This window comes from Gopherus flavomarginatus, chromosome 4, assembly GCF_025201925.1.
Source record: "Gopherus flavomarginatus isolate rGopFla2 chromosome 4, rGopFla2.mat.asm, whole genome shotgun sequence".
Classification (NCBI taxonomy): Eukaryota; Metazoa; Chordata; order Testudines; family Testudinidae; genus Gopherus; species Gopherus flavomarginatus.
In genome coordinates, this window is record NC_066620.1 from 102,098,909 (window position 1) to 102,125,654 (window position 26,746).

The 26,746-nt window shown below is 39.7% G+C and overlaps 1 protein-coding gene across 1 annotated transcript in view; it reads right to left on the reverse strand.

Annotated features, from left to right (window-relative positions):
* MTHFD1L (methylenetetrahydrofolate dehydrogenase (NADP+ dependent) 1 like) overlaps positions 1 to 26,746 on the reverse strand; it is a 234,382-nt gene that overhangs the window by 173,372 nt on the left and 34,264 nt on the right. Inside the window, exons 10-14 of the mRNA XM_050951602.1 lie at positions 25,599 to 25,696; positions 19,728 to 19,901; positions 4,229 to 4,365; positions 3,369 to 3,415; positions 778 to 885 (exon numbers count right to left, since the gene is read on the reverse strand). Of these exons, the coding sequence (XP_050807559.1) occupies positions 778 to 885; positions 3,369 to 3,415; positions 4,229 to 4,365; positions 19,728 to 19,901; positions 25,599 to 25,696 (564 nt within the window). The remainder of the gene's footprint in view (positions 1 to 777; positions 886 to 3,368; positions 3,416 to 4,228; positions 4,366 to 19,727; positions 19,902 to 25,598; positions 25,697 to 26,746) is intronic.

Genomic DNA, 26,746 nt, shown 5'->3' on the forward strand with positions numbered 1-26,746 from the left:
GTAAATTGTTAGTGTATACTTACATTTAACCAATTAAAAAGAAATCCTGACTGGCAAGCAAATTTTCAAAAGAACTTAAGTGACTAAAGTGCCTAAGTTACATTTTCAAAGGTAATTTAGACCCTTCAGCACCCAAGTCCCATTAACTTTCAATGAGACTTAGGTTCCTAAATGTCTACATTACTTTTAGAAATGGGACTCAGGTGCTTTTGAAAATTTTAATAAAGGTCTGAAATAACCCATTTTGTAATTTGTATCTGTAAAGAGATTTAAGCGCACTTTTCTGGCTTCAGAAGTCTGTCATGTAAATGAAGCAACAACTATCAGTAAATTAAGGGGATGAGGCTGTACTCTCCAGTTACAATAGAAGATCCACAAAGAAGGATCTCTTTCCCATACCTTATTGCTCTGAAAACCTATGTTTTAACAATTAAGCAAAGTTCACAATAAAAGTTTAGTAGGGGCTAGAGAAAAGGTATATCGTAGTTTATTTCCCAGTAAAAGCCCTCCAGTGCACACCTTAGCATCAACACCTAACAGTGTCACTTATCTATCATTTCTTGTCTCAAAAACATGACATGACCATACAGTGAATAAATATACTGCCCAAAAAGAAAGGGTTTGGGAGACAGCTATCGTGCTCAAAGCATGCTGAACAGAATGCTGGAGATAAAACAAGAACTATAAAATGATATAATCAACAAAAATATTTATGTAGATGTTTACACGAAACTTCAAAAGAAAGCCACGGATGGAACTAGTACAGGTAAACCTCACCTTATCAGACTGAGTGCTTTCATGCAAGATCCTTGCATCAATAGCAGCAGCCAGCAAATTATTAGCAGCAGTAATAGCATGGATATCTCCAGTCAAATGAAGGTTGAACTATAGATTGAAGATGAAATACAAGAATTTATTTAAACGCACTCCACTAATTTAGTGCAGATTAAAAAAAGCAATCACTTCTTGTTCAGTTTTGGGATTACAGATCAGATCAGCCATTTAGTAGTGTTGCTAAAATATTATGATTTGACAGACTGAAAATGTAACAAGCCAAATGAATTTACTTGGTCTCAGCTGAGTGTCTGATATACTACAGTCAACAAGGCAAAAACAAAACACAAATGTCATGGAGGGATAGCTCAGTGGTTTGAGGATTGGCCTGCTAAACCCAGAGTTGTGAGTTCAATCCTTGAGGGGGCCATTTGGGGCAAAAATCTGTCTGTGGATTGGTCCTGCTTTGAGCAGGGGGTTGGACTAGATGACCTCCTGAGATCCCTTCCAACCCTGATATTCTATGATTCACCTAAATGACCCAAGAATGGAATCTAATGCACTGACCACAACTCTGATACATGCGCTTTTAAAGTCATATGTAATGGAGTATCAAAACTTGGAATCAGATCATAACCAGCCTTTGACTAGCTGGAAATTTTCAAGTTTCATTTCCTTCAACACTTGGTTGATTTCAAGAGAAACAGTCACTCAAATTTTACAGGAAAGTTAAAGCATGTGGTGGGGAAAAGGGAAGATGTGCTGATTTCATTTACTTAGCATGAAGAAAGAAAGATGTTCCAAGGAAATTATAAAAATTATGATTTACTGATATGAAATGAGCTAATGGAATCTTTTCTTTGAATTGTCAGTCTTACACTTCAAAGATGTATCCAAAAATCATAGAGTAAAATCTCTGGTGTTTTACAGAATGATTGGATCATCACCCATCTTCACCCTAAAGAATTCAGAATTTTTAGTACAATGATGTGCTGCAAATATTTTAACAAGATGCTCCTATAAAACTGTTCTCTCTTACTTAATGATAAACTCACATAAAAGGGGTTGCACGCATTCAGTAAGAATGGAAGTGACCAAAGAATCTGTTTCACTGCTTTTGTTATTTGAACAAAACCTGGTTCATAACTATGAAGAAGATGGAAAAATACTTGGTGAACAAGTTCACTTGTTGTATATGAGGAAGAGAGCTGGACTTTGCTGGAAACATAAATGTAATGTTTATATTAAAGTAGTGCTCAGAAGTCCCAATCAGAATCTGGCCTGTAATGTGCTAGATTCAGTACAAACCCATATAAAACACAAATCTTTGGAGCAGAGACCTTAACAGTTTAAATAGTGACATGGTATGGATAGGAGTAGGGGGACATGTATATGCATGTGACAATCCTCATCCACCTCCTCAATCTAGTGACTTTGCTTATAAAACGTTTATATTTTGCTCCTGGAAAAAAACACTAAGTGTATTCATATGAAACCACACTGCCCAAGGTGCGTTATTTGAGGAAGAGTAAAGACCTTAGTGAGACGGGTAGTATCTTCCCCAGTGAAAATATTTTGAAAGTATTCCACACATGGAGCAATCTGGTCTATTTCAAAGGCCAGCATATGTTCTTCGGAAGTATTTGAGGCCCAGGGATAAAGTCATCTTTGGCAGAGATTAATTTAAAGTTGCTAGCTGGATGAATTCAACCAGAGGCAGAAAAAAAAATCCTTTCGTTTTGTGAGGGGGACATTTTAATATGAGACACCCACCCACACGTGCATCACTATTTTGGAATCAAATTAATTTCCCATTTATTTTCCTGATGTTCATCAAAAGCTCCTAACTTTTGCGACATTTTCTCAACACAGTTACAGTAAGGTATCATTATTAGAGACTGGCAAATCTGGTTGAATATAATGTAAATTGGCTACTGTTAGTGGAAGGACTTTTGCTCCAAATAAATGAGAAATCTGTAGTTAAAATTAAATCATTTCTAGAAACTACTGGGCCTCTCTGTTCCTGCCCTCATCTGCAAAAAAGAATTAGGTATTCAGACCTTTGTTAGCAGAGATATGTAGACAAGAAACACTTAACAACAGCAAGTCAGATACTACTGTTTCTCCTTGTACCTTATTCACAGCTAGCAGACTTTCTTCAGTACACCGGAAATCCGGTGGTGTTTGAATAATAGCTGGGACTTCATGCAACATGCTTTAACACCCACAGTCTATCGGCTTTTTTTCTACACTTCATATTTATTGTTTAGGTAATTCAGAGTTTGTTTTTTGACTGGGTCTATAACCATGGCTCTAGAATTGAAGCAGATGCCCATTGTTACAATTGGAAAATTCTATTCACACCCTAGTAGAAGACCATGAAAGCCAGCCTTCTCCATAACTGTGATAGAGAGCCTGAACTCTCAGTGACTGGACGAGGGAGGCAATCCCTCTATCCCACTTTACCCTCTGACATAAACATATGCTTTAAGTGCTTTTCTGGATCATGTCCATAGTTGGCTGCCTGTGCACATGCTTTACCGTGAGAGCACAGGGGAGCAACTAGTAATGGTCTTTTTTCCATCTCATCTTACCTCTTCCATTGGAATGACTTGAGCATATCCACCTCCAGCAGCCCCACCTGAGCAATTAAGCACATGGTCAAGTCAGATTCACACCAATTCTGAAATAATCCTTAAACACACAAGAAATAAAGCGCACAGCTTTGATACTTATATATAATCAATATTTTAATTTCTATTACAGAAATCACTCAAACACTGGAACCAAAAAAGTGTATTAATAATAAAAGCCATCAGCAGTTAGTGATCTCAGTGATGAATGCTACCGACCTTGCAAAGAAAAATCTGGCAAAACATGTCATTTCCACGGCTGCACAGACTTTTAAGCAAACCTGAAGCAGGATGTGTCAACTTTCATGACTTTGCAATTTCAAATGAAACTGGATACTTTAAAGATTCTTCCTCAAGGTTAATTCATTTGATTACTAAACCTGAAGACACAGCATGCACCAAAGGAGGAATTAAATCCTGACTCTGAATGGCTGTTTTCATCGCTTTACTTGATGAACATCTCAGACTACCATCAATGTTTTGCAGCACTGTTGCACTTGTTTACACAGTAATTTAAACAAACATAGAAGCGCTACAAGTTAGATATGGTAAAAACTTGTTAGAACACTCAATCCTTCTCCTTACTAGTTCAATATTGTCTCCTGCATTATGTTTTCTAGCGTTTTATATATATAGCTTCTTCTCATTCAAGGCTCTTACAAGAGGCCTGCAAATATTAGTCATGCTAGTCAGGAAAACTGACACTGTCTGGCCAAACTACACTTCAATAAAACAACTAACAAGTTGAAAACAAACTAAACCCAAATGCAATATTTCCTTTTGATATGAAAGAGGAAGTAAGTTTTGCAAACATTAAGTACCTTTAACTCCAAAAGTAGGTCCCTGGGAAGGTTGTCTCAGACATGCAAAGGAATTTACATTAAGATGTGCAGTTAGAGCTTGAACAAGACCAATCGTGACAGTGCTCTTCCCCTCTCCAAGCGGTGTAGGTGTTATCCTAATAAAACAAAGAGAAAAGATTTATCAGAATCTCTACTGATGTCAACTGAAGCAAGGATATCAAAACTTACACCTTTTTATTTGAATTAAGAATATTTGTACAATTAATTTCAACAAGATTGCATTATTGCCACAATATCTGTTATGCCCTACCTAAAGCTGGAATGTTGATGTACATGTGTCTTCTATGTGAGCTATTTACTAGGACAGCAGAAAAATAGAAGGTTATATTGGCAAAAGTTCTGAGGACTATTGAATTTTCTATAGATTTCATTTAGAAAAGTCTCATGAATAAGTCATGCATCTAATGCAAACTAAGCATGTAATTGAGCCTATTGTGTCGTAAATCATGGAATTTTTATTTCCTACTGCTCAACACATAAATGAAATACTATTGAATGTTTCATTAAAACAACACAGATTTTGTTTGAAAGTCTGACTATTTGTTCTTTAACTTCCATGCCCTTCAACTCTCAACAACAATGTCAGACAGGGAGAATTATTTAAAAAAAACAAACAAACAAAAAACAACCACCACACACAACTGGAACCAACTAAACCAACTATAGTCACTATGTTCAGTTAAACATGATGATGTTCCCTCAGCATTTTGCAGATTTAGAGCCCAGAAGGGACCGTTATGATCATGTAGACTGACCTTCTACATAACATAAGGCAAAGATTTCATACTTAGATTCCTGTATCTAGCCCAAAAACTTGTACTTGCACTACGGCATTTATATTTTAGAAAGACATTTACTTTTGACTCAAAAGATGCCAAGTAATGGAAGGATTCTTATTTTCTTAGAAAGCAACGAGTCCTGTGGCACCTTAAAGACTAACAGATGTATTGGAGCATAAGCTTTCGTGCGTGAATACCTGTGCCACAGGATTCATTGTTGCTTTTTACAGATCCAGACTAACATGGCTATCCCTCTTATACTTGACATTATTTTCTTAGAGTTCAATTTCTGCCTTTCAATCAGCCAATGCACATGCATTGGCATCTGCTTTGGCAAGATGTGCGGTGTCATATCAGTGAAAAAACCCAGCAGACTTATTACATATTCCCAGTCAAAGGCCAATTAGAGGGCACTTTCATGGGATCAAAAGGAATACTACAACACTGTGCCTTGCATAGCGAAAATCTGTCTGAACCCTCAATTTCTGCACAAATCCTAAGACCCTCAAAGCTAATTGTTTCAGATAAATGTGACTTTGGGGTGTACTCTTCTCTTGATGAGAGCACATGGCCTCCATTAGCTACAGTGGGAGTTCTGTGAACATTTTCTGAGAATATTACACTTTTGAGCGATAAAAGACTAAGTGAAATGAAAGATGCTCAGTTTATAGATGTCCTTCCTACATTTAGTTCAACACACTTGGCTATTTGCATGTCACTTTAATAAAAAGAAAAGAAAAGAAAATGTTACTCAGCTTGTACAGTAACTCGTTCTTTGAGATGTCCCCCACGATGGGTGCTCCACTTCAGGTGTGCATGCCCCTCTCAGGCCCTTTACTGGAGATTTTCCACAAGCAGTGTCTGTTCAGGCTGCACATGTCCTCTACATAACCTCATGCCATTCTCTGAGGGTATTTAAGGGTGCTCTGATGAATCACCCTTCTCAGTTCCTTCTCTATCTGAACGTTCATCAAGAACAGTCTGAAGCAGAAGGGAAGGAGGCTGGGTAGTGGAGCACCCTTTGGGACACCTCACAAAGAATCTCAGTTACTGCACAAGGTGAATAACCTTTTCTTCGACGAGTAGCGTCCCTATGGGGCACCACTTCAGGAGACTCCCCAGCATCCTCCTCACAGGGATGGGGGAGCTTTGGAATCAAGTACAAGACTGAAGACAGTACAAGTAGTGCTGGATCAGATCTGACTGTGTGCAGCACTGCATAGTGTTTAGAAACGATATGCACTGAATCCCATGTAGCAACTCTGCCTATCTCAAAAAACAGAATGTTTTTGGCAATGTTGTGGAAGTTGCTTGTGATCTGGCAGAGTGTGCTACAACCCTTTGGAGCAAAGCACCAGCTGCATCAGAGTAAACAATAATACACCCAGGGATCCATCTTGGACCCCTTTGATTTTTCTGCAATGGAGACAGTGTCTAGGTGACTTCTGAAATTGGTTGGACCTATTCAGATAAAAGGCCAATGCTCATCCTGCATTTAATGCATCAAGGAAAGTCTCTCACTGAGATTTATGTGGTGGGGGCGGGGAGGAACTGGTAAATGAATAGATTGGTTAAGTTGGAAATCTGACTGCAACTTAGATAAGAACTTTGGGAGTGGTTGTGGCGAGACCTTGTCCTGGAAAAATACTGTAAATACTGGGTCTGCCGTCCAGGCTTCAATTACTCCAGCCCTGCGGGCTGACATGATAGCTATTAGAAAGGTCATCTATACAGATAAGTGAAGCAGCAAGCTGATTGCCATAGGTTCAAACGGAAGTCTCATAAGGTATCTAAGTACCAGGCAGAGAGCCCAAGCGGGATTAGCATTCTTAATCTGGGGCGGGGGAGGGGACGTATGTAAAATTCCCCAGGTCCTCAATAAATCTCATAGATATAGGGTGCGCAAAAATTAGAAAAAGCTGATATTGTGGCAAGATGAAGCTTAACAGAGCTAATCAATAAACCTCATTTTTTAAAGTCTAGCAGATAATTCAAGATGGCTGAGAACAAAGAAGATTCAGAAACCAGGTGACAACAGTGACACCATTTCTGAAGGGAAGTAATTCAAGTTCAAGTTGACTCCGACTGTTTAGTAAAACTTGTACTCTTGTCGAGCAGATGGATTCTAATCCTGTGAATCATCTAAGAGCAATGCTTGGTGATGGAGGACCCCTACCTTAGAGTGCTGCACAGGACTTGCATCCTGGGAGTGGACATGGGAAATAGTAGGAAGCTTGAGCACAGGTTGAACACAGGTGAAGCAGGTAAGGATACCAAGCTTGCCATGGCCAGGTCGGTACAACAAGTATAATCCTGCCCTTGTCCTGCTCTATCTTGTTCATCATTCCTAGAGTTAATGCATAGAACAAACCCTTTGTTCAAGGAAGGAGAAAGGAGTGTGTGAAAGAGAGATGACCTAAGCCTCTTCTTGAGCAGAATAAGTTGTGTTTCCTGTTACTGGATGTTGCAAGTAGGTACACCTGTGGAAGTCCCACCTCTGTAATATCCCCTGAAGGATCTGCGAGTCTAACTCCCATTCATAGTCCCAGGAGAAGCACCTGCTGAGCATATTATCAGCTGTGACATTCTGGACTTCAGGAAGGTAGAAGGCTGAGATCTCAATCCGATAGGCTATACAACAATTCCATAACTTTACAGCTTCAGCACACAGTGAGGGGAGATCGTGTTCCTCCCTGTTTGATGACATAGATCATGCAAGCTACTTGGTATATATCATGATTTTGATTGAGTTGCACAAAATGAAGGGTCAGAGCTGAAGGCAGGCATTCTTGACTGCCTTGAGTTTCAATAAGTTGATGTAGAGACTGTTTTCCTGAGGAGACCATCTGCCCTGAGTTGTGTGTGCATTGAGGCATGCTCCCCACGCTAACAGTGATGTGTCCATTGTCACACAGTTATTGTTGGAGTTGGGCAGATGAAAGGGAAGCCCATGCAGACACTGCACTGATCTTTCCACCAATCCAGGGACATCTTTACCAAGAGAGGAACCGTAACCTGTCGTCCATGCTGTGTCTGGTTGACAAAGAGGTCCTCCTGAACCAGATCTGAAACCAGGGGAGGCATAATCTTGCATGCTTAGTCATGAAGGTGCATGTTACCCTATGACCCAGAAGATGCAAACAGTTTCTAACTATAGTATGGCTTCTGGGAATCATCCCAACCAGACTAGATAAAGTTATGAGTTTGTCTGTAGGAAGGAAGAATCTGGCTCCTAGCAAATCTAAATATGCCCCTTTGGATTGTATTCTCTGTACAGGGGCTAACTTGGACTTCTTTACGCTTAGCTGGAGACCAAACTCCTGGAAAATGAAGAGTGCTGTCCGATTAGTACTAATTTCAGTAGTCAGTCATCAATATACGGGAAAACTAAAATTGCTTCTTGCCAAAGGTAAACACCTGCTATCACTAAAACCTTCGAGAACACCTCTGGGGCCACTGAAAATAACCTGGCCCATGGTTAAGTGCAGGTATCCCCTGTGTGCAGGATGTATTGCTATATGGTGTCCTGTAGATCGAGGACAGAAAGCCAGTCTTCTGCCTCTAAATAGGGCATTATAGCCACCACAATCACTACATAAAACTTTTTAGACTTTACAAAATTGTTCAGTTGTCTTAGATCTTTTTGGCAAGAGAAAATACTTTGAGTAAAACCCTTTCCCCCTGTCAGGGTATGGGACAGGTTCTACTGCTCTTAAACAAAGGAAGGAGTGTAGTTCTTGACTCAGTATAGTCTCATGAGATGGATCCCTGAAGAGGGAGGGAATGGGGAGGTTGGGAGGGACAGGAAGTGGATGGTGTAGCCCAATGTTATAACCTCCATGACTCACTTGTCGTAATATGCTGCCAGGCCTACTGGAAATGGGAAAGGCGGTCTCCAAAAGTGGGGTGGTGGGCAAAGGTTTGCAGCTCACAAGAGGTGAGAGAGGAATTGAGCCCTCTACCTATTTGTCAAAATTGTTGTTTCGATTATGATTGAGCACTAGCTGAAGGAGAATGGAAGATCTTTTCCTCTGGAATTCCTGTCTTTTTCTAGTCAGTTCACTGATTCTGTGAAAACCAGAGAACTGAGCCAGGTACAATCTCTGTGCAGTTTGAGACCTGCTAAATCATCTTGTTTGTAGGGAGACTGGAAAACAAAAATTCTGAGTCCCTGGGGGGAATGTAACATTTCTTATCTGCCCATTTACAGATTGGTGGTATGGTGACAGGAGTTTTCCCACAGTCTTTGCTGGATCCAGGAGTGCATCGACAATGAGTAGCCAGACCTAGATAGGTATCGCTAAATGCAAAATATCCTGGAGCTTGTGATGCGTGTCTCCTTCTCAAGAGGTATCCGGAGGATCCACCATCTTCTTTGCAAGGTCCTGAAACTGACCAAAAACTATCAGCGATCAATGGTGGTAGAGGCATGACTACCTTATTCAGAAATAAAGACAAAAACAGAGGTGAGGGGGGCTGCCCCCTTTGTCTGTCCTAGCCTCCTGTTCCTCAAAGGTCCCCTTATATTTGGGATTTGGTGGAGGAGATGGTGTGATCCTAGTTTCCTGGTGCAGTGGAGCAGGAAGTCTGACAATTTATTGCTGAGACACCACCCAAGGACCCCAGTGTGGCCACTGGGGAGGCTCACATGGGAGTGGGAGTGAATCCCATCATCCCTGACATGGACGAGGGTCTTTATCAACATAAGGATTTCCATAACGATGTGGAGGGGTACCCTGCACTGATGAGGAGGAGACTGAATGTCATCTTCATTCCCCTCAATATCCTCCAATGGGAGGGCTGGTGGCGGGGGGTAGGGGGGAGGAGAGTAGAAATTGATGGAGAATCCTGTGGTACGTGGAAGCATTGGTAATCTGGAGACTGGGGCCTTGGTAGCAAGAGTTTTTTCGGTACCCACGAGCAGAGGGGACTCCAGCTTGTCTTTCTTACTTGTCCGACAAGTCCCTGGAGTTATGGAATTCTTGCAGTACCGAGTGGGTCACTATCAACGCAGCAGTTGACTTAGGCAGTACTATTGGTTTGGAGCATGCAGGTATTGGGCCCAAAGGGGTGAACTTTTGTTGGTACAGACTGAGCGAAGTGGGAGGACACCACAGGTAAATTTGATATAGACAATGCCAATCCGAAGGCAGATGGTACCAGGGCCCTGCCGGTGCCATATTTCTCTGACGTGTTCTGGGATCTCCATTCTCTGCCAGTACTGTCTTTTACCTGCACAATACTGAGTGGAGAGGTCAAAGCCTCCAACATCACAGACCTAGCAGATCGGGATTTCTTGGGAGCTGGCTCCTTGTGGTAGGAGACTGAGCGCCGCCTCTTCTTCTTCAGAGCCTTTCCTGAGTCCTCCAAGATCATCTTCTTCTGCAAGACCTTAGCTGAAGTTGAAGGTGCACTGGACCAGTCCGGACACAGATGTACAGGTGGGGGAGGTCCTGGCCTGATTCGGAAGGAAGCACTCCAGCAGCAGCTTTAGCTTGGTCTCCCGATCCTTCCAAGCTCTAGATTTCAGAACCAGGCTAAAGTTACACTTTTAGGGCAGGGGGGACTCTCCCAAGCAACAAGTACATTTAAAATGGCAGTCACTGATTGGTATAGCCTCCTGACAAGACAGTCTGCGTTTGAAACTTGATGAGTCAGGCATGCCCAGCCAGGCCAAATAAGCTCTCCAGAATCAAATGGGGGAAGAAAAACAGGGAGAGGAAAAACTGAAACCTCTCACAACACTAACTAGAACATTGAACTAACTAAACAATTATAAAACATGCTGAGGCACTCACAAGGCAGATACACTAGAGCTGCATCTCAGGCCCAGGCAGTAGAGAAGGAACTGAGGTGGTTTGCCTGAGCAGCCCTATGTATCCTTGGAGTGTGGGATGAGGTTGTACAGAATGCACGTGCAGGCCAAATGGACACTGCTAATGGAAAATCTCTGATCAAGGGCTCGAGAGGCACATGGACACCTGAAGTGGAACACTCACAAGGACACTACTGGAAGAATACTCCCCTAGCTAAAATTTAGTATGAACAACATATGGCTCAGAAAATTTTCAAACACACTCAAAATGATTCACTTGAGGTGTCTGTTTCTTTCATCAGTGAGAGAAATGAATAAAACCAAAGAGTACATTTTCATTGACATCATTCCCGCTGAACTCACAAGGAAAAGCTTTGTAAAAAAACAGGACACGTCACTGTTTAAATCTGTGGTATCTTTACTGAAACAAATAGTTTACTTAAGGCATGTGACATTAAGGATTTCATTTTCATTCCCATGGAAATACAAGCATGCATGCATATGCTAGCCAAAAGGGGCAACTCCTATATTATGACCTCTTCAAGACTCAAGCTAAATATACAATTCTAATTAGAAACATCTCATTTTCCTACTCTAGCAACTTTGCAAGGTATTGTTGTCCAGTATAAACTCAATTCATAACCATGAGGCACAAAACAAACTGAAATCCTCTTTTTGCAGACAGCTATGAAATTGTCTGGCTTAGAGAGAGAAATTCTTAAGCTATTTCTTGACCGTAATAAAGATGATGACCCTTAACCCAATAGTTTATAGCTTAATAAAGAAACACAAAAACCACTCAGTTTGTCGCATATTTAGGTTTTAATTTCTAAATGGCAATAAAAATATCAGGCTATAAACTTTGACCAAAATGCACGTATGCCCACGGGGAGTTCTGCATAAGTAAAGATTGCAGGTTAGGGCCCTGGGAAGGTAAATATTAACAGAAACACACATCCAAGGGCAGAAACAATATTTATTATTGAGAAAAGTAGAAAAATGAATGTATCTGCTGCTTTTTAGATTGTTACTTTAAAAAAACAATATCTTATTCTATTTTAATATGAAATATCAGCACTTTCCAAGGATGAAATCCTGCCTCACTGAAGTCAAAGGGAGTTTTGCCATTGATTTCAATAGGGCCAAGATATCAGCCAACATCTTTAAATTTACTTTTAAAAATAGTTTAAAAATATTTTCTTGGGATGTGTGAACATGACCCTAAAATCAGTTCAGGATATACTAAAATGATATCATAATAGTGACTAATAAGAAATTGATTGTTTTAAAAAAATTCCTAGAATTCTTACTGAAGAAAAAAGGGTAAAGACAAAATATCCCATAGGTGTCATGTATTTAACTCGGGTTACTGTACATCTTTGACAGGCATACAAAATTTCAAGTCTGTTTTAAACTCATCCTGAAAGGGAAGATCAAGTATAGAACTATAGGACTATCAAGCCAAATCCAAATGGCTGAACTTAAAAACACCATGCAGGTGGGAGTGGGAGAAAGTTTCGTTAATTTAGATAGTATGCATGTCCAGTTTCTCCTGCAAGTGCTGATACTGCATACATTAAAAAACCCTACAAGATGTGAATGGCTTTTGGTGTTAAATAAGGATTACACACTTCTGCAAAGATTTAACAAGATGACAACATCAAACTGTTTGTTATAAAAACTAAGAAAACTACCAAGAAAAAAAAACCCTTAACTGTTTAATGAGGATTATAGCAAAGAATCTTCAACAAAAGCATCTCAGTTGTACAAAGGTTATGTTACTAAAGCAACAAGATATGGATGTCAATGTATGCATCTAGGAACAAAGAACGAAGGCAGCTGTCAGGGGCTGCCCATGAAGAACACAGAGGCAGGCCCAGTGGAGGGGTCTGAAGCAGCTGGGTCTTCCTAAGGTTCCAGGGGATAGTAAGCCTTAGGAAGATAGACAGGCATATAGACTGTTTTATTGCTGTTCTCTTATGTTTTGCTATGTTTCCGCTGTTAAGATTAACCAGCACTTCAAGAAAACTTTCTGGTCACTGTATTAACCACTGGTCACCAGGTCCAAAACAGAAGATTTATAGGTGCCAGGCCCATTTGTCTTGCAGAGAAATCTCAGCTGACACTCAGAGTACTGTAATCCAGGGCCAAGCCTAAATGTGGGAGAATTGCGCGGTTACACCCCAGCAAAGCCCCCAGCAAGAGGCCTAACACTTAAGGCCTAACTCAGAGACGAGAGGGGAGTCAATGGTGTAGCTAGCCATGTTACCATAACACCTCTGCATTATGCATCTAGACTATTTGGTTAGTTTTATGTTTAAAATAATCTAACCTGGCTGCCAATGGCTAGCTATAGCTCTGTTGCACATTTTTAGAAAGATCACATTTGGAATGTGAGCCTGTGCTTTGATCTTAAGCAATACTGGAAGGAATTAATTTTAAATACTCATTTTTACTCAGATACAGTGGACTCATGCTCATGTTTACATTCTTCTTTAAATTTTCCTTTAATAGATTTTTGAATACAAACATACAAAGCTCATAATCATTATTCTCCTTATAATACTTATTTCCCCTGCTACCATCAGGTCACCAATTTCCTGGCAAAATATGAAATTTTCCATAACTTTGGAAAGTTTGTTTTTTCAAAATATGATCATAAAGAAGAAGTTTGCAAGTATTTATCTTTTGTCTTTACATGTACTACATTCAACTTATAGTGGAAATATTTCTGTGGGAAAGCCACATGAGGTCTGATTGAAAGAAAAAATAAACATATAAACAGTGAGATGATACACTGTACCAGCTGTAACCTCCACACAGCTAAGGGTATTGTAAGAACCCAGCAAGAAACTTACTGTACATATTTTCAGATGATACTACAATGGGGGCTTTTTGCTTAGCTTTCTTGATATTAACTCCTCAGTATCACTGGTTCTGGTGATACTGATGTACAGTGTAAAGTTGCTGTTGTTGTACAGTGCTTGTTCACACAACTCTGAGCTACATGGTCTTGAAATGTTTCCATTCTGAATGGATGGGATGTGGGACTCTGTTAAATGAAAGTGCGAGCAAGAAAGATTTACCAGCTTGTGGCAACTGATTAAATCCTGCATACAGCTATCCAAACTGGGCCTGGCACTTAATATTTCTATACATCTGACATTTGGAGAGTTTTTCTGAAATTAGGGAGAATGTTCAGTATCTCCAGCACCCAACGCCTCCAGAAGACATATCAATGGACTAAACTGTTTCTTTTCTGAGTAGGTTTCTGAAACGTGTGCATTTACATCAGACTCTATCATTTCCACAGGAAGTGAAACAATTATGTTTGAAACATGGCATTTTGGGTATAAAAGTTCAGAAACATGACCAAGAAATGTATAATGTACAGCAAATTGAGGAACAGATTATACAGAAAATCAACTTGGCTTCTGAAATGATGAACATTATGCATAATAAACAACTCCTCATAAACTGGAGTAACCCATAAATGCAGAAATAGAAAAATCGCAACAGTTCCCTGTGAAGCCATTTTAGCACACTAGCTCCAGTGGCCAAAACAACAGCCTTTTAAAGCTGTTTGTATTTTTCGTTGGTTTCAAAGTAAACATAAAAATCCAATATAAAAATGTTGTTGTTAATCTTGTCCTGGCAGAGGGAAGAACCAGATGGCCGACAAGATCATTTTCAACTCCAGCTTCTCCAATTCTGTGCTGTTCTTTCACCATCCTGAAAGGCCTTTTCCCCGCAACAGGCATTGTTGCCCACTTTCCTCACATTATTATCAGTTATAGATAACTGAGCAAATAACTGTGGGGAACCCCGAACTCTATTCCCACTCTCATTATTGAGAAGACCACAAACAAGGAAGCAGTACATTTTAAACATAAAAAACATAAATCACATCTAAGAAACTTACTGGCACTGGTCATAAAAAATTGGTCAATATTTTACAGCAGCAGTTCTCCAACTGTGGGTTGCGACCCCGTTTTAACGGGGTCATCAGGGCTGGAATTAGACTTTTTGGGGTCTGGGACTGAAGTATGACCCCACCGCCCAGCCTGGGGCTGAAGTCCTTGGGTTTTGCCCCCTGCAAGCAGCAGGGTGCAGGCGGGTTCAGATTTGGATCCCCCTCCCCCCCCCCGCGTTCTGAGGTCCTGTAGTAATTTTTTTTGTCAGAAGGGGGTCACATGCAGTGAAGTTTGAGAACCCTTGTTCTACAGTCATGCTACCCCTCAGTAAGGAAGCATTCTATGCTAATCCTTATATAATATTCCTGGGGGAATTCTGTGTCACGGCGAATGCACAGATTTTGTCTCCCACAGATTTCTTTTCTTCACCGCAGAAAAATGACTTGAAGCAAAGGGAAGTCACAAGAGCAGTCATGCAACCCTTCTCAGCAGTGTGTCTTGGGTGCACAGGGCAGCCGGCAGAGAGGTAAATCACTGTGGGGCAGAATGCAGGACTGAGGAAGACCCAGCTGGTGGCTCCTATCCTGCGCCGGGCTCAGCTGCTAGCCCCGGCTGGGCTGTGGAGGACAGGACGTCCTCTTCCCTTACACGTCATATGGGCCTGGTCAGACCCATCCCCAGATCTCTCCCCCCAGCTGCAGGAAGCTTTACAAACTCTCCCCCTTTCTGCTTCCTGCACCCATAGCTCCTCAGCTGCAGCAGGAGCCTGTGCTCCCCAATGCCATGCTGGAGCTTCCACATTTATTTGACAAATAACATTTTCAGAATGTTAAAATATGGTGCACAGAATTTTTTTCTTTTTTTGGCACAGAATTTAATTTTTCTGCACAGAATGCTGTCAGGAGTAATGTAACAATGGTTGTTACTATAATGTTACAATAGCCTCACACAAATTACTCTACGTAGGGACCCACTGCATAATTCAATTATGCAGTTACACATAGGGACAATTTATTTATTGCTAAAATATTGCCAAAATATTACATACACCTCTTTGAACCATTTTCCTGAACGCTCTCAGATCCATATCTGGTCTACTCACTGTTTTGCCATCCTTCCTTCATGTCTGGAATGATTAAACTAGCTAGAGATATAAAGGGTAACAAGAAAACATTCTACAAATACAGTGGCGAGTGGTAGGGACCCATCTACTACTGCAGGTCCCATCACAGGGGCATGGTAAATAGCAGCATCCTGCTGCACCTCTTTAACCTCTGTCAAGGATGCTATTTTTCCCTGGACACTTCCCCTTGGCCTCAGCATGTTCTTTGCTCTCATTTCAGGGCACTCAGCTGCTCAGTCCCAGCAACCAGCCACTACTCTGTCCAAAGTACTTAGTTCTCTCAGAGCTCCAGGGATGTAGTCCTTATTCCCTGGGCTCCCAGCAGCAACTGACCCTGCCCTGTCACTCCTCTTATCTGAGCCTGCTGGGCCCAGATAAGCTGCGTGGGGCACAGCCACTCCTACGCTGCTCAGAAGACTCACCTCCACTGCTCCCTGCTGAGGTTAATTATTTTTACTCTAGCGTGGGGCCAATGCCCCATCATGGGGTGGGGCTGGGGGGGAGAGAAGGAGGAGACAAAAAACAGAAAATGTGGAAATACCAAAAGTGCTAAATAACTTTTTTGATTCAATTTTCACCAAAAAGTTTAGTAGCAATTGGACATCTAACAATGAATATAAGTGAAAATGAGGTAGGATCAGAGGCTAAAATAGGGAAAGAACAGGTTAAAAATTACTTAGACAAGTTAGATGTCCTCAAGTCACCAGGGCCTGATGAAATACATCCTAGAGTACTCAAGGAGCTGACTGAGGAGATATCTGAGCCATTAGAGATCATCTTCAAAAAGACATGGAAGATGAGAGAGATTCCAGAGGACTGGAAAGGGCAAATATAGTACCAATCTATAAAAAGGGGAATTAGGGCAACCCAGAGAATTACAGACCAGTCAGTTTAATTTTAGTACCTGGAAAGATAATGAAGCAAGTAATTAAGCAATAAATTTCCAATCACCTAGAAAATAAGGTGATAAACAGCATGGATTTATCAAGAACAAATCGTGCCAAAGCAATGTAATAGCTTTCTTCAACAGGGTAACAAGCCTTGTGGATAGAGGGGAAGTGGTAGCTGTGGTATATCTTGATTTTAATAAGGCTTTTGATACCATCTCGCATGACCGTCTCAAACAGACTAGGAAAATAAAACCTAGATGGAGCTACTGTAAGGTAGTTGCATAACTGATTGGAAAACTGTTCCCAGAGGGTAGTTAACAGTGGTTCACAATCAAGCTGGAAGGGCATATTGAGAGGGGTCCCACAGAGATCAGTTCTGGGTCTGGTTCTGTTCAATATCTTCATCAGTGATTTAGATAATGGTGTAGAGAGTACACTTACAAAGTTTATAGACAATACCAAGCTGGGTGGAGTTGCAAGTGCTTTAGAGGATAGGATTAAAATTCAAAATGATCTGGAAAAACTGGAGAAATGATCTGGAGTAACTAGGATGAAATTCAATAAGGACAAATGCAAAGTACTCCACTTAGGAAGGTTCAGCTAGTTGTACACATACAAAATTGGAAATGACTGCCTAGGAAGGAGTACTGCAGAAAGGGATCTGGGAATCATAGTGGATCACAAGCTAAATATGAGTCAACAATGTAACACTATTGCAAAAAAAGCAAACACCATTCTGGGAAGTATTAGAAGGAGTGTTGTAAGCAAGACATGAAAAGTAATTCTTCCGACCTACTCAGGTCTAAACTGGAGCATTGTGTCCAGTTCTGGGCACCACATTTCAGGAAAGATGTGGACAATTTTGAGAAAGTCCAGAGAAGAACAACAAAAATGATTAAAGGTCTAGAAACATGACCTATGAGGGAAGATTAAAAAATTGAGTTTGTTTAGTCTGGAGAACAGAAAACTGAGGAGGGACATGATAACAGTTTTTAAGTACTTAAAAGGTTGTTATAAGGGGGGAGAAAAATTGTTAGGCTAGGACAAGAATCAATGGATTTAAATTGTAGCAAGGGCAGTTTAGGTTGGACATTCGCAAAAATTTCTGTCAAGGTGGTTAAGCACTGGAATAATTTGTCTAGGGAAGTTGTGGAATCTCTGTCACTGGAGATTGTTAAGAGCAGGTTAGACAAACACTCTTCAGGGATGATCTAGATAATACTTGGTCCTGACTTGAGTGCAGGGAACTCTATTAGAAGACCTCTCAAGGTCCTTTCCAGTCCTACGATTCTATAATTTCTCTCTCTCCCCCACAAAGCAGCATTCAGGGTATGTACTGCACTTTTTCCTAGGTTGCTGCCCTTAAAAGGGCAGATTGGGAGATAGAATAGGAAGAACGATGTAGAAAAGAGGAAGCTTACAGGAGGCAGTTCCTCACATCCTAAAAGCCATCTGAATAGAGTTCTGCATCATATCCATGTTCCCTCCTAAGGTACTTCTAAATCTGTGCTTGTGTGAAGCTCCACTCCTCTGGGGTTTGGGAACAGCCTTCCCCTGCTGCACAGTGCTTAAATCATGCAGTAGCAACTTAGAACCTGAAAGAGTAGAACAATTTTGCTCATCATCAACCCCATGGTTGAACAGGCTTCTATTTTATTGCACAGTTAAAATTAAAAATGTAGCCCAATAGACATACATGGTTGCTTTTGTGTTTCAAAGAAAGGCTCTCAGTGAACCTTCAAACATGGATTATTTCTGTAAATTGTAATTCCACAAGATGGCCTTGATGACAACTTCGCAAGTTTCTGGGTGACAGATTGACGTGATAGAAATTCACTGAACTGATGCCAGGCATCCAGATTTCCCACTAAGAATGTGCAAAAGCTAACTGTTTGTGCTAGCATGGAAGACACTAGTTGATCAAGGGATTGGCAAGACAAAGGCAACTAAGAATGGCTCTCTCCTCTGGACCATCTGGAAATCTTAACTTCCCAATTTTGTTGCACTACTGCCAAACAACAACAAGAATGTCACTAGAACTGGATTACATTTGGCAATGAAAAAAAGTTTGCTAGATCTTCCATTCTTCCCTGCACCCTTTATATACACTATGCTTAGTTACCAGAAAAAAAAGGTGCTAAATAGTCTTTAGAGTATTTTATGAAAACAACCTAAAACTTATCAATTCACAAAGTAAAGAAACCACCAGTGCATTACTATGGGCTTTTGTTGTAAAAAGAAAGCAAAGGACATGCTTCAATCTAATGTTTCATGAAAATGGTTGCACATTAAGTGCACATGTGAAGAACTTTCCTTTTCACAAAGCAGGTGTGTGAGAAAATATTTTCTTTCTAAGTGGGTGAGAAAAGGAGGCAAAGGAAAGCATGTGAGAAAAGGAGACAGTATTTCTAGATGAAGCATAACATTTTAAAATAATCATGGGAACAGAGAGTAGGATAAGCCTGCCTGGAGACATGTCTACATTTTAGGGGAAAAAACATGGATTTTATTTAACTATGCAGTTTGCTATTCAATAAAAAAAGTATTTACCATTAATACCAATAGATTACCATGTAGCTTCCATTAAAAACTGTTTATAAACAGCCACAGTGCTGACAAAGTGACTGCACTTCTGAGTCAAATACTTTAAGAGCTGATGAGTCAAGAAAAATCAAATAGTTATAAAAGACATTTTAAAAAGCTTAACTTGATCTACCTTCCATAAAATATACATAATTTCTGTAAATCCCATCTTGGGGGGGGGGGGAAAGGTTATTTAAATAAAGGGGGAAAAATAAATACTTGCTTTCATAATGCACCAAGTGCTGCAAGTTTATAATGGGCAATTTATTCAGTAAATTAAAAGATATGAGTCACATGTTTGTGTTAGCAGAGAGAGAGAGCGGGGAAGGGGGAAGCTTAGTGTATATTCTTACCCAGCAACTAGAACGTATTTTCCATTTGTTTGATCCTTTAACCTTTCCAGCAGGGACAAACGTACTTTGGCTTTGGTTTGGCCATAGATTTCAATTTCATCTGCAAGCAATCCTATCTCCTTGGCAAGTACATCAACAGCTTTTGGACTCTGTCCTCGGGAAATCTCAATATCACTGGAAAAGAAAACAAATAAGAGCCAAGAGACTTCTCTCAGCTTAGGTGGTCGATGACAGAACACAAAATAACAGCAAACACTGCAACAATGAAGTTATTGTAACCGCTTTATGATCTCTTCTCCCAGATTTTGTTATCTGAACCTAAATACTAGCCAACGCCTAATGTAATATTGGAAAACATGGTTATGTTATCTATTCTTCGCCCCCTTCCAGCAATGTTTACTAACATTTCATTGTATTCTTTTCTTTAATTGGGGTCCAAATATTACACAATGACTTCATATCAGACTAATCAGCGTCTGCTGGATATTCAAGAATGTCACTTAGAAATGGATTTTTCTGTCAGTTTCTTTTCATCCTCTATAGCAGGACATTTCAGCATTTACACGTGCACATTACTGCAAAGCACATACATTACTTGTAGTTAGCACTCATATAAACATAGACAAACACACTTACACATCAAAGAATGTGAAAGTAAACTTCAAGCCTCACTACCCCCCCATGAGGTAATGTAAGGAGATAGATAACACACACAGGGATCAGTTCACCTACCACTGAAATACAACTATGTGTGGGATAGCACAGTGTCTGTTTAACTACACATAACACTATACAACAGGTAAAGATAAGATGGAAAGAAGAACAAGGCAACACACAAACTGCAGAGAATTTACTATGGGTTAGGTGATCATCATAAACCAAATCAGGATTTAACATCAAACTTAACAGGCCTAGCCTTGCAAAAGAAATGTCATGGAATCTTTAATATCTGCACATGAATAAGGACTAATGTTAAAACTCACTCATTAACACTAGATTGGGTCATTTGTTCAATTCTTTTTCAGAGAAGTATACCACTTAATTAATCATCATCAACATTTCCTGCAGCAGTGAGGTGTCTTTCCAGAGGTCTCCGATCCACATACTAACCCATTCTGACCCTACCTAGTGAGATGTTACAGAATCACAATACAGGACTATTTAGCTGCAGACCATTTCTACTCATTCCCTCTCTTAAAATGCATTCTCTCCCCTTGCATCAATTCTTCTCTCTAAACAGAAGTGCATACCAATGAAACCTCTTGCATAAAGGATTGTTTCAGTCTTTCTATGCTTTTCTGCATCAAACCCTATAAATATATCCTTAAAGAAAGCTGAATCTGGTTTATTTAAGGGAGTGAGACATGCAAATTTCAGCAGCTGGGACACCATACAGATGTGCAAGATTACACTGCGGAGCAGCAGAAAGAGAAACAGAAGTGTGCCTGGCAATATATTTTCTTTCAACTATTTCATTTTTAAGATATTGAAATTCCTATACAGAATTGTGTATTAAAACACCTTTATTGTCCTTTTGTTACTTGAGAGATAACAACATAAACATGGACTTCCTGAATTCCTTGTAGCGCCCTAAGCTCTCTCTACTTCCTTCATCTCTCCTGAAAGAGGTGACTCCCACACAAAATTCTATAGAATCTCCTTTCTCCATCTCTTGCCAAATCTTAAAGAGTGTTATAATGCATCTCTGCTAGTGAGGACATTGCTTCAGTAAAACTGGCTTAATGTACCATTATAGACCTGGGAATAAAACACCAAAGTGAAATGAGTTTTATAGGCTTAGCTTAGAAATCTCTTTTTAGGTACCAAGTTAAGTTTTCAGTTGATCTACCTAAGCAAAATAACTGCAGTTGTCATTCCTTCATTGAACAGCTCTTTAGAACCTTTGGGAAAAACAGCTTTTTAATACAAACAGAAAGTCTTTTACCAGGGAGGTTACATATAAACGGAGACATCCAATAGAATATAGTTATTTTTTAATACAATAGGATCACTCCTCTATTAACAAGATGGGTGCAAGGAAAGACTTTACAATGATTTCGCATTTACAACTTAATTATAACTGGTAGAAATAAACAAGGCTTTTTAAGTGTTTATGTCCAGCCACTTAATTATTTCTGTCAACAAATATTCTCCAGAATGCTTCTGACAGCAAACATTACTAAGCATCCATCTGTGTCTACTGCGCAGTGAACGCTAGTACAACTACTACTTTTTTTTTTAAACAGCTGAGACAGACTGGTCCTACAGTTTTCAATATTTCTAGCACACAGATGATTATAATCAGCATTAAGAAAACCATCACACGCTTTCCTAATGAACCTAGGTATATTTCTTCTTAAGGGAATATGCAATTATAGAAAAAAGTTGCTGCTGAGATCAAAACCAAAGTCTCCTACGCCCGGTGTGGTCTGTTGTTCATTCTGGAAGCAACTACCTGAGCAGAAATGCATCACCCTTATACCTATAGAGGAAACCCTATACAGGAAAAGGTTTTATTTCTTCATAAGAATGACCCTACTGGGTCAGACCAAAGGTCCATCTAGCGCAGTATCCTTTCTTCCGACAGTGGCCAGTGCCAGATGCCCCTGAGAGAATGAACAGAACAGGAGTCATCAAGTGATTCATCCCCTGTCATTCATTCCCAGCTTCTGGCAAAGAGAGGCTAAGGACACCGTTCCTGCCCATCCTGGCTAATAGCCATTGACGGACCTATCCTCCATGAATTTATCTAGTTCTTTTTTGAAGCCTGTTATGGTCTTGGCCTTCACAACATTCTCTGGCAAAGCGTTCCACAGGTTGACTGTGTGTTGTGTGAAGAAATATCTCCTTTTATTTATTTTAAACCTGCTGCCTATTCATTTCATTTGGGGACCCCTAGTTCTTGTATTATGAGAAGTAGTAAACAACACTTCCTATCTACTTTCTCTACACCAGTCATGATTTTATAGCCCTCTATCATTTCTTCCCTAAGCCGTCTCTTTTCCAAGTTGAAAAGTCCCAGTTTTAATCTCGCCTCATACAGAAGCCATAGGATTTAAGTGTAGTTTATGAAACAGACAACTTCCTTCCTTATTAACAGAGAGAATCTTTGAATTTTGCATTCAGGGCTACTTGCAGGTTTTTCCAGACAGCTTAAGCCTCATACTTCAAAAGCAGCAAAGAGTCCTGTGGTACCTTATAGACTAACAGATGTATTGAAGCATGAGCTTTCGTGGGTGAAAACTCACTTTATTGGATGCATGTCAACATGCATCCGATGAAGTGGGTATTCACCCACGAAAGCTCATGCTCCTGTTAAGTCTATAAGGTGCCACAGGACCCTTTGCTGCTTTTACAAATCTAAACTAACACTGCTACCCCTCTGATACTTGACCTCATACTTCAGTTTTCATTGCTAATTGTTCTTGGTTTTTAGCATACTTGAAATTCAGCATTAGAAACAGCAATAAGGGACAGGCTGAGTGCTTGAGGCAGGATTCCTCACTTAAAGGGAATATAAATCAAAGGGGCAGAGAAACTTTAATCCAGTCAGAAACTGTCACACAGAGAGCTGTAGCATGCAGCACAGAGGAGGGGTGAGGAATCTAGAGGCTGATCCAAAGCTCAGTGAAGTCATTGGAAATCTTTCCATAGACTTTGATGGGTTTTGGATCTGGCCCTCACTGTCTCCTCTGATTGCCTTACAATATGTCTACCGGCAAAAGGTTAACCTAATGGCTCCATCTGGTACAACTCCCAATTAGATACTCCATCAGCAGTTTGGTCTGACCAGCTACTGGTCTTATTGGAATTTGTGTGTGTGTTTTGTGGTGAAGGAGATAAAAGCAAAAATATAATTTCTTCTTCCATGTTTCAGTGACTCACAAGTAAATATCATACAACACTGTATAAAACATAGCTCTTTAAAGATTTTACTTTATTTTAAAAAAAAGTTAGAAAGGTCAATCGTACTTTTCTACATGCATTAAAAATTAGTTGCATTCATGTATGTCTGCACATTCCTTTGCTAACTTTAACATTTATTAATAAGTTATATATTTTTATTTTCCACTGCACTTATTACATTCAGAATATTTTAACGTATTTATCCAATCTATAGATGTTAACTTTATAATGCCTATGTTAAACAACTTTATTTTATTATTATCTAAAAAATGTCTGAGGGTCAATTTTTGTTTTTGTTGCTGAATGTATTGTTTTGATTTCTGGATGAAAGAAACATGGGAAATAAAGTATAACTTTTAATCAACATGTTAAGTCTGAAGAAATTTTTGGTAACGTTAGCTGGACTAAAATATATTCATATGTACCAACTTTTTTCAACATCTGACACAGATAGCCAGTTTTTAAATAGTTTTAATATTTACAATATACATAAATGTTACATATTTGATACTAAAGAAAAAGATTAGAACACCAGGTTTTCTGTCAGAAGACGACTTGTTAAATATCTGCTGGTAATGGTGTACCATTACACTGGGAATTTACAAAATACAAGATGAAAGAAACCTCTACATCTAGTCAGTATGTACACTGAGAATTTTATTACAGCGTCTTTGGAAATGAATCTAATTAACGCCACAGAGATCCTTGAGAGCAAAAAGAAATGTTCCCTGTTTAAGTTCCTATTCTTCTTTCTTACATGTTTTTAATGAAAGATCCATCTGTTTCCATATAAAATTGTATATTGTTGTAAAAGAATATTTTATACCTTCGCCCTAGCAAGTAACGGTATATTTAAAAGGAAAAAAAATACAACCATAAAGTTCCAGTAATTAAACAAATGGAAACCCTAACACTGGTAACATATTTTATATATGGTGGTGGGGGAGAGGGAGGGAAGCAGAAGGATTTTTTTTTAGTAGAAGTTTTATCATCATCAACCATATGGCATGAAACATAGTTTGATCTATTGTTTCTTCAGCTATATTTTTAATGGGAGGTTTTCAAGGATGAAAAGTTTGAAATTGTATATATTTGCCCATTAAAAGACCCAGGATATCAACTTTTTTCTTTCTATCTGCACTCTATAAAATGCTTGTTCTTTTGGCATCTGTTTTAAGTTACAAACTGAATCTGTTTCAATTAAATTGTTAAAACAAGAGACATTTAAAGGTGAAGTGAAATGCCTTCTTTAAAAGCATGTACTAATTTTAACCTTAAATGTTAAAAATGCAATACATTCAGCAGCAGACTCATATACATTATAAATGAATACATTTTCAAAGACTCTACTTGCCATATCCTGGGTTCAAGCACTCGGGTTTCTCTCACACAGGAGTGCACATCCACCCCCCCACACACACTCCTTTATACTAATAGCAAAGCAGAGAGCTACATTCTTCCTGCTGTCAGCAGTTGTTGCAATGTAAACATGGATCCCTAAAGGCCTGAACGTAGGCAAGTAAATGAAAGAGGAACTGATGGAAAAGAATTTGGTTATACAAAAGAAAGGATTTATAACTCTTCAAATCTGCAAACATATTTTTGGGCCCCAATTCAGGAAAACATTGCTAAACAGAAAAGCACTTATGCATGAGCTCAGGTGCCTTTGAAGTCACTGGGACTTACATGCATGCTTAAAGTTAAGCATGTCCTCATGTACTTTGCGGAATTGGGGTCCCACTGATTTGAGAACTATTTCAGTTCACCTTTCAGTTTTAGAATTCACAAACTGGTTGCCACTTATAAAAAATAACTAACGCTAAATACCATGATATTTAGTGACACATAACAGAAGAAGCAAATAAGCAGAATAGCTACTTTTGTATACTAGGCAAACATATTTAAAGAAACATAATTAGATTCAGTCTAATGTTTAAACCACTTGCCCAAAGCTCATCTTATTACCTGGGCACTGGGGAGAGGGGCTGAAGTTTCAAGCAATGGAGGTTCCACTCCCTGTATTGCTGAGACTGGATCCATCTCTCGCTGGTTTTTACCATGTTCTTTCACAGAGAAAAGAAAAACACTGTATGACAGTTGCATTATAAATGTTCAACAGTTTGATTTCAGTTAGATAGAGCCTAAACATATGATCTCATAACTGCTAAAGTATCAGAGGGGTAGCCGTGTTTGCTGCTTTTACAGATCCAGACTAAGAATCCTGTGGCACCTTATAGACTAACGGACGTTTTGTAGCATGAGCTTTCGTGGGTGAATACCCACTTCGTCGGATGCATGCATTCACCCACGAAAGCTCATGCTATGTTAGTCTATAAGGTGCCACAGGATTCTTTGCTGCTACAACTGCTAAAATAATCTCTATGCAAAGGATTGTAACAAGCATACCTACAACATAAAGATCTTCCAATTCCATGTCTTTAGAAATAAAGAAAAACTCTTACTGCATTGTTTACCAAAGATTTCAAGGAAGAGCAGGGTCATTCAGGACAGATGGCACTAAAATCTCTGGCTAAGGATTTGGAGGTATTCTTCCTCGAGGCCAGAATTTTACTATTTTTTCTCTCTCTCTCTACCACCCTCCCCCCCACCAAAAGTGATTCTCCCACTCTCTTTAAATTACAAAAGAAGTGTCAACTGTTTACTGACTCTTCCTCTTGCTCTCTTGGATCCTCAGTGCTGGTTTGTTCCATCTCAAAAGGGTAAGAAAATGGATTAACCCTTGAAATTTCCTTTTAAGCCCCATCAGGCAATAGACACATAATATAAAACTAAAAACTGGTTGCTTCCTTCCAATGTGACATCAGATATTATCATTGACCTTCAACATACAGTACCTTCCTACAAGCTGGTCAACATAACAGACAGCCTTAACCAGCTAATTAAACGAACTGGCACTGTTAGGAGGAGGTAACTGGCACTGAAGGAGAAAGCTGGGGCTTGTGCATCAAAGAAGACGGCATCATAAGAAGAGAAGTCACCAGGACCGTCCCTCTAGCATTACTTACTACTTTGGGCCTTGCAGCCTGCCTTCTTTAAATGTTGCTCCTCCAAGGTTGATGTGGCAAAGGTGAGACAACCCACGCCTGACCCAA